This window comes from Podarcis tiliguerta, assembly GCF_965153285.1.
Source record: "Podarcis tiliguerta genome assembly, chromosome: W".
Lineage (NCBI taxonomy): Eukaryota > Metazoa > Chordata > Lepidosauria > Squamata > Lacertidae > Podarcis > Podarcis tiliguerta.
The window spans coordinates 22,228,113-22,241,885 of NC_139552.1; the positions used below are offsets into that span (position 1 = coordinate 22,228,113).

A 13,773-nucleotide genomic window follows, 5' to 3' on the forward strand; every position below is an offset into this window, starting at 1 on the left:
TCCTTTATTCATTTTATTTTATTTTATTTTATTTCAATTTATTTTATTTTATTTCAATTTATTTTATTTCAATTTATTTTATTTTAGTTTAGTATAGTTTAGTTTATCGCATTTTATTTTATTTAAATCCTTTATTCATTTTATTTTATTTTGTTTTATTTCAATTTATTGCATTGCATTGCATTGCATTTCAATTTATTGCATTTTATTTTATTTTATTTCAATTTATTGCATTGCATTGCATTTCAATTTATTGCATTTTATTTTATTTTATTTCAATTTATTGCATTTCATTTCATTTCAATTTATTGCATTTTATTTCAATTTATTGCATTTCATTTCATTTCATTTCTATTTATTGCATTTTATTTCAATTTATTGCATTTTATTTTATTTCATGCTATTTCAAGTTAGTTCTTGTCATTTCATTTGATTTCATTTGATTTCCATTTCGTTTCACTTGATTTTATTTTACTTCATTTTATTTTATTTCAATTCATTTTATTTTATTTTATTTCAATTCATTTTATTTTATTTTATTTCAATTTATTTTATTTTATTTTATTTCAATTCATCTTATTTTATTTGATTTTGATTCATTTTAGTTTAGTTTAGTTTATTGCATTTTATTTTAATTCATTTGTTCATTTTAATTTATTTTATTTCAATTTATTGCATTTTATTTCATTTCATTTCAATTCAATTTATTGCATTTTATTTTATTTTATTTCAATTTATTGCATTTTATTTCATTTCATTTGATTTCCATTTCGTTTCACTTGATTTTATTTTACTTCATTTTATTTTATTTCAATTCATTTTATTTTATTTTATTTCAATTCATTTTATTTTATTTTATTTCAATTTATTTTATTTTATTTTATTTCAATTCATCTTATTTTATTTGATTTTGATTCATTTTAGTTTAGTTTAGTTTATTGCATTTTATTTTAATTCATTTGTTCATTTTAATTTATTTTATTTCAATTTATTGCATTTTATTTCATTTCATTTCAATTCAATTTATTGCATTTTATTTTATTTTATTTCAATTTATTGCATTTTATTTCATTTCATTTGATTTCCATTTCGTTTCACTTGATTTTATTTTACTTCATTTTATTTTATTTCAATTCATTTTATTTTATTTTATTTCAATTCATTTTATTTTATTTTATTTCAATTTATTTTATTTTATTTTATTTCAATTCATCTTATTTTATTTGATTTTGATTCATTTTAGTTTAGTTTAGTTTATTGCATTTTATTTTAATTCATTTGTTCATTTTAATTTATTTTATTTCAATTTATTGCATTTTATTTCATTTCATTTCAATTCAATTTATTGCATTTTATTTTATTTTATTTCAATTTATTGCATTTTATTTCATTTCATTTGATTTCCATTTCGTTTCACTTGATTTTATTTTACTTCAATTCATTTTATTTTATTTTATTTCATTTCATTTCATGTTATTTTATTTTATTTCATGGTACTTCATTTCATTTCATTTGATTTCCATGTGTTTCATTTTGTTTCACTTGATTTTATTTGACTTCACTTGATTTTATTTTAATTCATTTCGTTTTGTTTTACTTCACTTGATTTTATTTTACTTCAATTCATTTTATTTTATTTTATTTCAATTTATTTTATTTTATTTCAATTCATCTTATTATATTTTGTTATATTTCAATTCATTTTATTTCATTGGATGTCCATGTGTTTCATTTCGTTTCACTTGATTTTATTTTAATTCATTTCATTTCGTTTTACTTCACTTGATTTTATTTTACTTCAATTTATTTTATTTTATTTTACTTCAATTTATTTTATTTTATTTTACTTCAGTTTATTTTATTTTACTTCAATTTATTTTATTTTACTTCAATTTATTTTATTTTATTTAAATTTCATTTCATTTCATTTCATTTTACTTCAATTTATTTTATTTTATTTTACTTCAATTTATTTTATTTTATTTAAATTTCATTTCATTTTACTTCAATTTATTTTATTTTATTTAAATTTCATTTCATTTCGTTTTACTTCACTTGATTTTATTTGACTTCAATTTATTTCATTTCATTTAAATTTCATTCCATTTAAATTCATTTCATTTAATTTTCAATTTCATTCCAATTTTCATTTTAATTCCTTTTATAGGATAAAAGGAAATAAATTCAAATTAAATTCCTATTATTTCATGTTGTTATTATTATTATTATTATTATTATTATTTATTTTATTATTATTATTTTATATTATTTATTATTATTATTTTATTATTATTATTTTATTTTATTTATTTATTATTATTATTATTATTTCTTCCATTCTCTTCCGCAGAGACGTCGACGAAACGATCAGCTGGATCAAGGAAAAGGAGCAACTCATGGCGTCCGACGATTTCGGACGGGATCTGGCGAGCGTCCAGGCTCTCCTGCGCAAACACGAAGGGCTGGAAAGGGATCTGGCGGCCCTGGAGGACAAGGTGGGCGATTGGACGAATCGGGAAGGAGGGCGGAGCTAGGAAGGAAGGAGGGAGGGGAGGGAGGGAAGGAAGGAGGGAGGAAAGAAAGGATAGGAGGAAAGGAAAGAAGGAGGGAAAGAAGGAAGGAAAGGAGGGAGGGTGGGGGGAAGGAAGGAAGGAGGGAGGAAGGAAGGAAGGAGGGAAGGAAGGGAGGGAGGGAAAGAGGGAGGAAGGAAGGCAGGAAGGAGAGAAGGAAAGAGGGAGGAAGAAAGGAAGGAAGGAGTGGAGGAAAGGAGGGGGGAGGGAGGGAGGGAGGGAAGGAAGGAAGGAGGAAAGAAAGGAAGGAAGGGAGGAAAGGAAAGAAGGAGGGAGGGAGGGGAAGGAAGGAAGGAGGAAGGAAAGAAGGAAGGAAGGAAGGAAGGAAGGAAGGCGAGAGGGAGGAAAGGGAGAGAGGAATGAAGGAGGGAGGGAAGGAAGGAAGGAAGGAAGGAAGGAAGGAGGGAAGGGAGGGAGAAAAGGAGGAAGGAAGGAGAGAGGGAGGGAAGGAGGGAGGGAGGGAGGGAAGGAAAGGAGGGAGGGAGGAAGGAAGGAAGGAAGGAAGGAAGGAAGGAAGGAAGGCGAGAGGGAGGAAAGGTAGAGAGGAATGAAGGAGGGAGGGAAGGAAGGAAGGAAGGAAGGAAGGAGGGAAGGGAGGGAGAAAAGGAGGAAGGAAGGAGAGAGGGAGGGAAGGAAGGAGGGAGGGAGGGAAGGAAGGAAAGGAGGGAGGGAGGGAGGGAGGAAGGAAGGAAGGAAGGAAGGCGAGAGGGAGGAAAGGGAGAGAGGAAGGAAGGAGGGAGGGAAGGAAGGAAGGAAGGAGGGAAGGGAGGGAGGGAGAAAAGGAGGAAGGAAGGAGAGAGGGAGGGAAGGAAGGAGGGAGGGAAGGAAGGAAAGGAGGGAGGGAGGGAGGGAGGGAGGAAGGAAGGAAGGAAGGAAGGAAGGAGGGGAGGAAAGAGGAAAAAGGAGCAGGGAAGAAAGGAAGGAAAGAAGGAGAGGAGGGAAGGAAGGAAGAAGAGGAGAGGGAGGGAAGGAGGCAGAAGGAAGGAAGGAAGGAAGGAAGGAGGGAGGGAGGGAGAGAAGGAAGGAGAGAGGGAGGGAAGGAAGGAAGGAAGGAAGGAAATAGAGGGTGGGAGGGAGAGAGGGAGGGAGGGAGGAAAGAAAGGAAAGGAGGAAAGGAAAGAAGGAGGGAAAGAAGGAAGCAAAGGAGGGAGGGAGGGGGAAGGAAGGAAAGATCATTTCCCAGAAGCCCTTGGCCTTCTTGCAATCCCACCACATATGAAGAAATGTTCCTTCTTTTTCTTTACATTTCATTTCCCGCATTTAAATTTTGATTTTTCTTCTGATTTTCACAATATGAAATTCTGATATTTCCTCGATCCCTCCTTCCTTCCTTCCTTCCTTCCTTCCTTCCTTCCTTCCTTCCTTCCTTCCTTCCTTCCCTCCCTCCTTCCTTCCCTCCCTCCCTCCTTCCTTCCCTCCTTCCCTCTCTCCTTCCTCCCTCCCTCCCTCCCTCCTTCCTCCCTCCCTCCCTCCTCCCTCCCTCTCTCCCTTCCTTCCTTCCCACCCTCCCTCCTTCCTTCCTTCTCTCCCTCCTTCCCTCCCTCCCTCCTTCCTTCCCTCCCTCCCTCTCTCCTTCCTTCCTTCCTTCCTTCCTTCCCTCCCTCCCTCCCTCTCTCCTTCTTCCTTCAATCCTTCCCTCCTTCCTTCCTTCCTTCCTTCCTTCCTTTCCTCCTTCCTTCCCTCCCTCCCTCCTTCCTTCCTTCCTTCCCACCTTCCTTCCCTCCCTCCCTCCCTCCCTCCCTCCCTCTCTCCTTCCTTCCTTCCTTCCTTCCTTCCTTCCTTCCTTCCTTCCCTTCCTCCTTCCTTCCCTCCCTCCTTCCTTCCTTCCTTCCTTCCTTCCTTGACTCCCTCCCTCCCTCCTTCCCTCCCTCCCTCCTTCCTTCCTTCCTTCCTTCCTTCCCTTCCTTCCCTCCTTCCTTCCTTCCTTTTAAATTTTACATTTTTAAATTTTTAAATTTTTAAATTTTTAAATTTTGATTTTTATTCCTATTTCCACAATATGAAATTCTGATCTTTCCTCAGGTCAAGGCTCTGGGCTCCGAATCCGACCGCCTCCAACAGTCCCACCCCCCCAACGCCCCCCAGATCCACGTCAAGCGGGAGGAACTGGTGGCCAACTGGGAGCAGATTCGCACCCGGGCCGCCGAGAGGCACGCCCACCTGAACGACTCCTACCGGTAAGAGGGGGCGGGACGGTGGGGCGAGGGGCGCTCTCCACCCCCCCCGGTTTATTATTGTTGTTGTTGTTGTTGTTATTGTATTATTATTGTTATATTATTATTATTATTACTATTACTATTACTATTATTACTATTATTACTATTATTATTACTACTATTATTACTACTACTATTATTACTACTACTACTACTACTATTGTTGTTGTAGTTGTTACTGTTTTTATTATTATTATTATTATTATTATTATTATTATTATTATTATTTTATTATTATTCTGAACGACTCCTACCGGTAAGGGGGCGGGCCGGTGGGGCGAGGGGCGCTCTCCACACCCCCCGTTTATTATTATTATTATTATTATTATTATTATTATTATTATTATTATTATTACTTCTACTATTAATATTACTACTACTATTATTACTACTATTATTACTACTATTACTCCTCCTCCTCCTCCTCCTCCTCCTACTATTATTATATTATTATTATTATTACTACTACTACTACTACTGCTACTACTATTATTAGTACTACTACTACTACTACTATTATTATTATTGCTACTATTACTACTACTACTATTACTACTACTATATTATTATTATTATTATTATTATTATTATTATTATTATTATAAGAAGGGGGCGGCCCGTTTTCGACACTCCTTTGCCGACTTGGCAGAAATATTTAATATTATTATTTATTATTATTATTATTATTATTATTATTATTATTATTACCCAGCAGCCCTGGGCTTGCTCCCGCAGTGCTTGAATGTTGTTGTTGTTGCTATTTATTATTATTATTATTATTATTATTATTATTGCTCCTCAATCTTGGCCCCAAATTTCCCCCAAATCCCTTAAAGAATATTTACAGAAACATTACAAGATTAATGAATCTTAGAACGACATCCGATGGAATGTATAAGGTTATTGCTTTAAAATCTCAAAAATTAGAAGATTCAATATTTTAAGTTATAAGTATTGAAGAAGTTAATTTAAGATATTCAAATTAAGACAAGAATTTAAACATGACAGAGGGAAGGGATTTGTTGTTCAATTGTATGATTTGGAATAATAATGATTTGGGGAAGTCGGAGAAAGAAGTTAATGCAAGGCTACTATGAAGATAAGATTATGTTTATTTCTGTTGTTTTGGTGTTCTATGTTTGTGTAACTGTATTTTTCTTTGTTTTGTTTGTTGCTTATTGTATGTTGTTTTTATTTCTTATGTAAAACTGAATAAAATATTTAAAAAAAAAATATCCCCCCAAATGCTGTGATTTGGCCAATTATTATTATTATTATTATTATTATTATTATTATTATTATTTACACTTCCTCTTCTTATAATTATTATTAAATTATATTTCCCCCCAAAATTGGCCCCCTACTGAGAAGACCACCGCTTAAATTTATTATTATTATTATACACTTCCTGTTATTATTACATTATTATTATTATTATTATTATTATTATTATATACACTTCTTCTTATAATTGTTATAAAATTATATTTCTCCCAAAAATTTGCCCCCTACTGAGAAGACAGCCACTTAAATTTATTATTATATTATATCATATTCTATTATTATTATTATTATTATTATTATTAAATTATTCTATTTCCCCCCCAAATTTGCCCCCCCAAGCCTCCAGCGATTCCTCGCCGATTTCCGCGATCTCACCAGCTGGGTCACCGAAATGAAGGCTTTGATCAACGCTGACGAACTTGCTAACGATGTCGCCGGAGCCGAAGCTCTTCTTGACCGTCATCAAGAACACAAGGTAAATATTTTTCGGCGTCAGCAAATCCAATTTTATTAATTTTTACATGACATTGAATTTATTTTTTATGCCTTTTTAAATGACATTAAATTTAATTTTTATGCATTTTTAATGCATTTTTTATGCATTTTTAGTGACTTTTAAAAAAACTTTATGCCTTTTTAAATGACATTAAATTTAATTTGTATGCATTTTTAGTGACTTTTAAATTTTTTTCTGCCTTTTTAAATGACATTAAATTTAATTTTTATGCATTTTTTGTGACATTTTTAAATTTTTTATGCCTTTTTAAATGGCATTAAATTTAATTTTTGTGCATTTTTAGCGACTTTTTAAAATTTTTATGCCTTTTAAAATGACATTAAATTTAATTTGTATGCATTTTTAGTGACTTTTTTAAATTTTTATGCCTTTTAAAATGATGTTAAATTTAATTTTTAGGCATTTTTGCATTTATTAATTTTAATTTTTAGGCATTTTTACATTTATTAATTTTAATTTTTACGCATTTTTAAATGTTATCTGTTACACTTAATTTTCATGCCTTTTTAAATGACATTAATTTTAATTTTTATGCATTTTTGCAGTTATTAATTTTAATTTTTACTCATTTTTAAATGTTATCTGTTACACTTAATTTTTATGCCTTTTTAAATGACATTAATTTTAATTTTTGTGCATTTTTGCAGTTATTAATTTTAATTTTTACGCATTTTTAAATGTTATCTGTTACACTTAATTTTTAGTGACTTTTTTAATTTTTATGCCTTTTTAAATGATGTTAAATTTATGCATTTTTACATTTATTAATTTAAATTTTTATGCATTTTTAAATGGTATCTGCTACACTTAATTTTCATGCCTTTTTAAATGACATTAATTTTAATTTTTAAGCCTTTTTAGGCGACGTTTCTTACATTTAATTTTTAAATGACATTAATTAAATTTCTTTTTTATTTCCATTACCTTTATGGAATTTATTTTTCCATTTATTTCATTGCTGTTTATTACCTGATTAATTTGTTTAAATTTAATAAATTTTTATGCCTTTTTAAATTATGTTAAATTTAATTTTTATGCATTTTTGCATTTATTAATTTTAATTTTTATGCATTTTTAAATGGTATCTGTGACTTAATTTTTATGCCTTTTTAAATGGTCTCTGTTACACTTAATTTTCATGCCTTTTTAAATGACATTAATTTTAATTTTTAAGCATTTTTAGGCGACGTTTCTTACATTTAATTTTTAAATGACATTAATTAAATTTCTTTTTTATTTATATTACCTTTATTGAATTGAATTTTCCATTTATTTCATTGCTGTTTATTACCTGATTAATCTGATTAAATTTAATAAATCAATTTTTTTTCCCCGCAGGGAGAAATTGATGCCCACGAAGATAGTTTCAAGTCGGCCGACGAATCGGGACAAGCCCTCCTTGCGGCCGGACATTACGCTTCTGCGGAAGTGAGAGAGAAGGTAAGGGTTAATTTATTAGGAAATTATTGGGAAATTATTAAGAAATTATTAGGCAATTATTAGGGAATATTTGGGGAATTATTAGGGAATATTTGGGGCATTATTAGGCAATTATTAGGGAATATTTGGGGCATTATTAGGCAATTATTAGGGAATATTTGGGAAATTATTAGGCAATTATGAGGGAATACTTGGGAAATTATTAGGGAATATTAGGCAATTATTAGGGAATATTTGGGAAATTATCAGGCAATTATTAGGGAATATTTGGGGAATTATTAGGGAATTATTAAGAAATTATTAGGCAATTATTAGGGAATATTTGGGGAATTATTAGGCAATTATTAGGGAATATTTGGGGAATTATTAGGCAATTATTAGGGAATATTTGGGGAATTATTAGGCAATTATTAGGGAATATTTGGGGAATTATTAGGCAATTATTAGGGAATATTTGGGGAATTATTAGGCAATTATTAGGGAATATTTGGGGAATTATTAGGCAATTATTAGGGAATATTTGGGGAATTATTAGGGAATATTTGGGAAATTATTAGGCAATTATTAGGGAATATTTGGGGAATTATTAGGCAATTATTAGGGAATATTTGGGGAATATTTGGGAAATTATTAGGGGATATTTGGGAAATTATTAGGCAATTATTAGGGAATATTTGGGAAATTATTAAGAAATTATTAGGGAATATTTGGGAAATTATATGGGAATATTTGGGGAATTATTAGGCAATTATTAGGCAATTATTAGGGAATATTTGGAAAATTATTAGGGAATATTTGGGGAATTATTAGGCAGTTATTAAGGAATATTTGGGAAATTATTTAGGCAATTATTAGGGAATATTTGGGGAATTATTAGGCAATTATTAGGGAATATTTGGGGAATATTTGGGAAATTATTAGGGAATATTTGGGAAATTATTAGGCAATTATGAGGGAATATTTGGGAAATTATTAGGGAATATTTGGGAAATTATTAGGCAATTATTAGGGAATATTTGGGGAATTATTAGGGAATATTTGGGAAATCATTAGGCAATTATGAGGGAATATTTGGGAAATTATTAGGGAATATTTGGGGAATTATTAGGCAATTATGAGGGAATATTTGGGAAATTATTAGGCAATCATTAGGGAATATTTGGGGAATTATGAGGCAATTATTAGGGGATATTTGGGAAATTACTAGGCAATTATTAGGGAATATTTGGGGAATTATTAGGGAGTATTTGGGAAATTATTAGGGAATATTTGGGGAATATTTGGGGAATTATTAGGCAATTATTAGGGGATATTTGGGGAATTATTAGGCAATTATTAGGGGATATTTGGGGAATTATTAGGCAATTATTAGGGAATATTAGGGGAATTATTTGGGAATATTTGGGAAATTATTAGGGGATTATAGGGAAATTATAGGGTTAGGGTTAGGGGTGGAGTAGGGGTTAGGGGTCAGTTATTAGGGGTTATCTGTGTTAGGGTTAGGGGTCAGGCATTGGGGGCTAGGGGTTTGTTGTAGGGCTAGAGGTCAGGCATTAGGGTTGGGGTTAGAGGTCAGGGGTTGGGGGTTAGAGGTTAGGAATTGGGGTTGGGGGTAAGGGTTAGAGGTCAGGCCTTAGGCTTGGGGGTTAGAGGTCAGGCATTGGGGGTTAGGGGTTTGTTGTAGGGTTAGAGGACAGGCCTTAGGGTTGGTGGTTAGGGGTTAGGCATTGGGGGTTGGGGGTTTGTGTTAGGGTTAGAGGTTAGGGTTGGGGGTTAGGGTTAGAGGTCAGGGTTAGAGGTCAGGCGTTGGGGGTTTGTTGTAGGGCTAGAGGTCAGGCATTAGGGTTGGGGTTAGAGGTCAGGGGTTGGGGGTTAGAGGTTAGGAATTGGGGTTGGGGGTAAGGGTTAGAGGTCAGGCCTTAGGCTTGGGGGTTAGAGGTCAGGCATTGGGGGTTAGGGGTTTGTTGTAGGGCTAGAGGTCAGGCCTTAGGGTTGGGGGTTAGGGGTTAGGCATTAGGGGTTGGGGGTTTGTGTTAGGGTTAGAGGTTAGGGTTGGGGGTTAGGGTTAGAGGTCAGGGTTAGAGGTCAGGCATTGGGGGTTGGGGGTTTGTTGTAGGGCTAGAGGTCAGGCATTAGGGTTGGGGTTAGGGGTCAGGCATTGGGGTTAGGGGTTTGTGTTAGGGTTAGAGGTCAGGCATTGGGGGTTAGAGGTCAGGGTTAGAGGTCAGGCATTGGGGTTGGGGGTTTGTTGTAGGGCTAGAGGTCAGGCATTAGGGTTGGGGTTAGGGGTTAGGCATTGGGGGCTAGGGGTTTGTGTTAGGATTAGAGGCTAGGCCTTAGGGTTGGGGTTAGGGGTCAGGCATTGGGGGTTAGAAGTCAGGGTTCGAGGTCAGGCCTTAGGGTTGGGGGTTAGGGTTAGAGGTCAGACATTGGGGGTTAGGGGTTGGTGTTAGGGTTAGAGGTCAGGCCTTAGGGTGGGGGGGGTTAGGGTTAGAGGTCAGGCCTTGGGGGTTAGGGGTTAGGGTTACACGTTAGGCCTTAGGCTGGGGGGTTAGAGGTCAGGCATTGGGGATTAGGGGTTTGTATTAGGGTTGGGGTTTAGGGTTAGAGGTCAGGCGTTGGGGGTTAGGGGTTTGTGTTAGGGTTAGAGGTCAGGCCTTAGTCTTGGGGGTTAGAGGTCAGGGTTAGAGGTCAGGCATTGGGGGTTAGGGTTAGAGATCAGGCCTTAGGCTTGGGGGTTAGAGGTCAGGCATTGGGGGTTGGGGGTTTGTTGTAGGGCTAGAGGTCAGGCCTTAGGCTTGGGGTTAGGGGTCAGGCATTGGGGGTTAGGGGTTTGTTGTAGGGTTAGAGGCTAGGCCTTAGGGTTAGGGTTTAGGGGTCAGGCATTGGGGGTTAGGGGTTTGTTGTAGGGCTAGAGGTCAGGCATTACGGTTGGGGTTAGGGGTCAGGCATTGGGGGCTGGGGGTTTGTGTAAGGGTTAGAGGCTAGGCATTAGGGTTGGGGTTAGAGGTCAGGCATTGGCGGTTAGGGGTTAGGGTTAGAGATCAGGCCTTAGCCTTGGGGGTTAGAGGTCAGGCATTAGGGTTGGGGTTAGAGGTCAGGCATTAGGGTTGGGGTTAGGGGTCAGACATTGGGGGTTAGGGGTTAGGGTTACAAGTTAGGCCTTAGGGTTGGGGGTTAGAGGTCAGGCATTGGGGGTTAGGGGTTAGGGTTAGGGTTAGAGGTTAGGCCTTAGGGTTGGGGGTTAGGGGTTTGTGTTAGGATTAGAGGCTAGGCATTAGGGTTGGGGTTAGAGGTCAGGCATTGGGGGTTAGGGGTTAGGGTTAGAGATCAGGCCTTAGCCTTGGGGGTTAGGGGTCAGGGTTAGAGGTCAGGCATTGGGGTTAGGGGTTTGTGTTAGGGTTAGAGGGAAGGGTTAGAGGTCAGGCACTGGGGTTAGGGTTAGAGGTGAGGCCTTGGGGGTTAGAAGTAAGGGTTAGAGGTCAGGCATTGGGGGTTAGGGGTTAGGGTTAGTGTTAGAGGCTAGGACTTAGGCTTGGGGGTTAGAGGTCAGCCATTGGGGCTTAGAGGTTTGTGTTAGAGGTCAGGCATTGGGGGTTAGGGGTTTGTTGTAGGGCTAGAGGTCAGGCATTACAGTTGGGGTTAGGGGTCAGGCATTGGGGGTTAGGGGTTAGGGTTAGAGATCCGGCCTTAGCCTTGGGGGTTAGAGGGAAGGGTTAGAGGTCAGGCACTGGGGGTTAGGGGTTTGTTGAAGGGCTAGAGGTCAGGCATTAGGGTTGGGGTTAGAGGTCAGGCATTGGGGGTTGGGGGTTTGTGTTAGGGTTAGAGGTTAGGGTTGGGGGTTAGGGTTAGACGTCAGGGTTAGAGGTCAGGCATTGGGGGTTAGAGGTAAGCGTTAGAGGTCAGGCATTGGGGTTAGGTGTTTGTTGTAGGGCTAGAGGTCAGGCATTACAGTTGGGGTTAGGGGTTAGGCATTGGGGGCTAGGGGTTTGTGTTAGGATTAGAGGCTAGGCCTTAGGGTTGGGGGTTAGGGGTCAGGCATTGGGGGTTAGGGTTAGGGGTTTGTTGTAGGGCTAGAGGTCAGGCATTAGGGTTGGGGTTAGAGGTCAGGCATTGGGGGTTAGGGGTTTCTTGTGGGGCTAGAGGTCAGGCATTAGGGTTGGGGTTAGAGGTCAGGCATTGGGGGTTAGGGGTTTCTTGTGGGGCTAGAGGTCAGGCATTGGGGTTGGGGGTTAGGGGTCAGGCATTGGGGGTTAGGGGTTTGTTGTAGGGCTAGAGGTCAGGCATTGGGGGTTAGGGGTTAGAGGTTAGGCCTTAGGGTTGGGGGGTTAGAGGTCAAGGTTAGAGGTCGGGCATTGGGGGTTAGAGGTTAGGCCTTAGGATTGGGATGGGGGTTAGAGGTCAGGCATTGGGGGTTAGGGGTTAGAGGTTAGGCCTTAGGGTTGGGGGTTAGAGGTAGAGGTCAGGGTTAGAGGTCAGGCATTGGGGGTTAGGGGTGTTAGGGTTAGAGATTAGGCCTTAGGGTCGAAGGTTAGAGTTAGAGGCAAGGGTTAGGGGTCAGGCATTGGGGGTTAGGGGTTTGTGTCCGGGTTAGAGGTCAGGCCTTCGGGTTGCGGGTTCGACTTAGAGCTCAGAGGGGTTGGAGGTCAGGGTTAGAGGTCAGGCATTGGGGGTTAGGGTTAGAGGTTAGGCCTTAGGGTTGGGGGTTTGAGTTAGAGGTCAGGCATTAAGGGTTAGGGGTGTTAGGGTTAGAGGTCAGGCTTTAGGGTCGAAGGTTAGAGTTAGAGGCAAGGGTTAGAGGTCAGGCATTGGGGGTTAGGGGTTTGTGTTAGGATTAGGGTTAGAGGCCCGGCATTGGGGTTGGATTTAGGGGTCAGGGGTTCGTGTTAGGGTTAGGGGTTAGAATTAGAGATCAGGCCTTAGGGTTGGGGGTTAGAGGTCAGGCATTGAGGCTCCGGGGTTAGGGATAGAGGTCAGGCATCGGGGTTTGGGGTTAGAGATCAGGCCTTAGGCTTGGGGGTTAGAGGTCAGGCATTGGGGGTTAGGGGTTGTGTTATGCTTAGAGGCTAGGCCTTAGGGTTGGGGGTTCAAGTTAGAGGTAAGTGTTAGAGGTCAGGCATTGGGGTTAGGGGTTAGGGTTAGAGATCAGGCCTTAGCCTTGGGGGTTAGGGGTCAGGGTTAGAGGTCAGGCATTAAGGGTTAGGGGTGTTAGGGTTAGAGATTAGGCCTTAGGGTCGAAGGTTAGAGTTAGAGGCAAGGGTTAGGGGTCAGGCATTGGGGGTTAGGGGTTGGGTTAGAGTTAGAGGTTAGGCCTTAGGGCTGGGGGTTAGAGGTAGAGGTAACGGTTAGAGGTATTGGGGCTTAGAGGTAATAATATAATATTATATATTATATTATTATAAAATATATATATATTACACAATTATATATTATATTATTATAAAATATATATATATTACACAATTATATATTGTGTAATATATATATATATAATATATATTATAACATATAATATAATAATAATTATATACTATAATATAATAATAATAATAAAAATGTTATTGCTATATATTTATATATTACATTTATTACTATTACATTTATATATAATATATCATATATTATATTGTATACTATATGATATATATATTATATATAATAATATATAATATTATATATATAATATAATACAATATGATATGATAATATATAATATATATATAATAGAATACAATATAATATAATA

The 13,773-nt window shown here is 37.1% G+C and overlaps 1 protein-coding gene across 1 annotated transcript in view; it reads left to right on the plus strand.

Moving 5' to 3' along the window:
* LOC310668801 (spectrin alpha chain, non-erythrocytic 1) overlaps positions 1-13,773 on the plus strand; it is a gene marked incomplete at its 3' end in the record, with an annotated part of 199,549 nt that overhangs the window by 40,451 nt on the left and 145,325 nt on the right. Inside the window, exons 7-10 of the mRNA XM_083422129.1 lie at positions 2,351-2,495; positions 4,593-4,747; positions 6,410-6,545; positions 7,926-8,027. Coding sequence (XP_083278255.1) covers positions 2,351-2,495; positions 4,593-4,747; positions 6,410-6,545; positions 7,926-8,027 — 538 coding nt within the window. The remainder of the gene's footprint in view (positions 1-2,350; positions 2,496-4,592; positions 4,748-6,409; positions 6,546-7,925; positions 8,028-13,773) is intronic.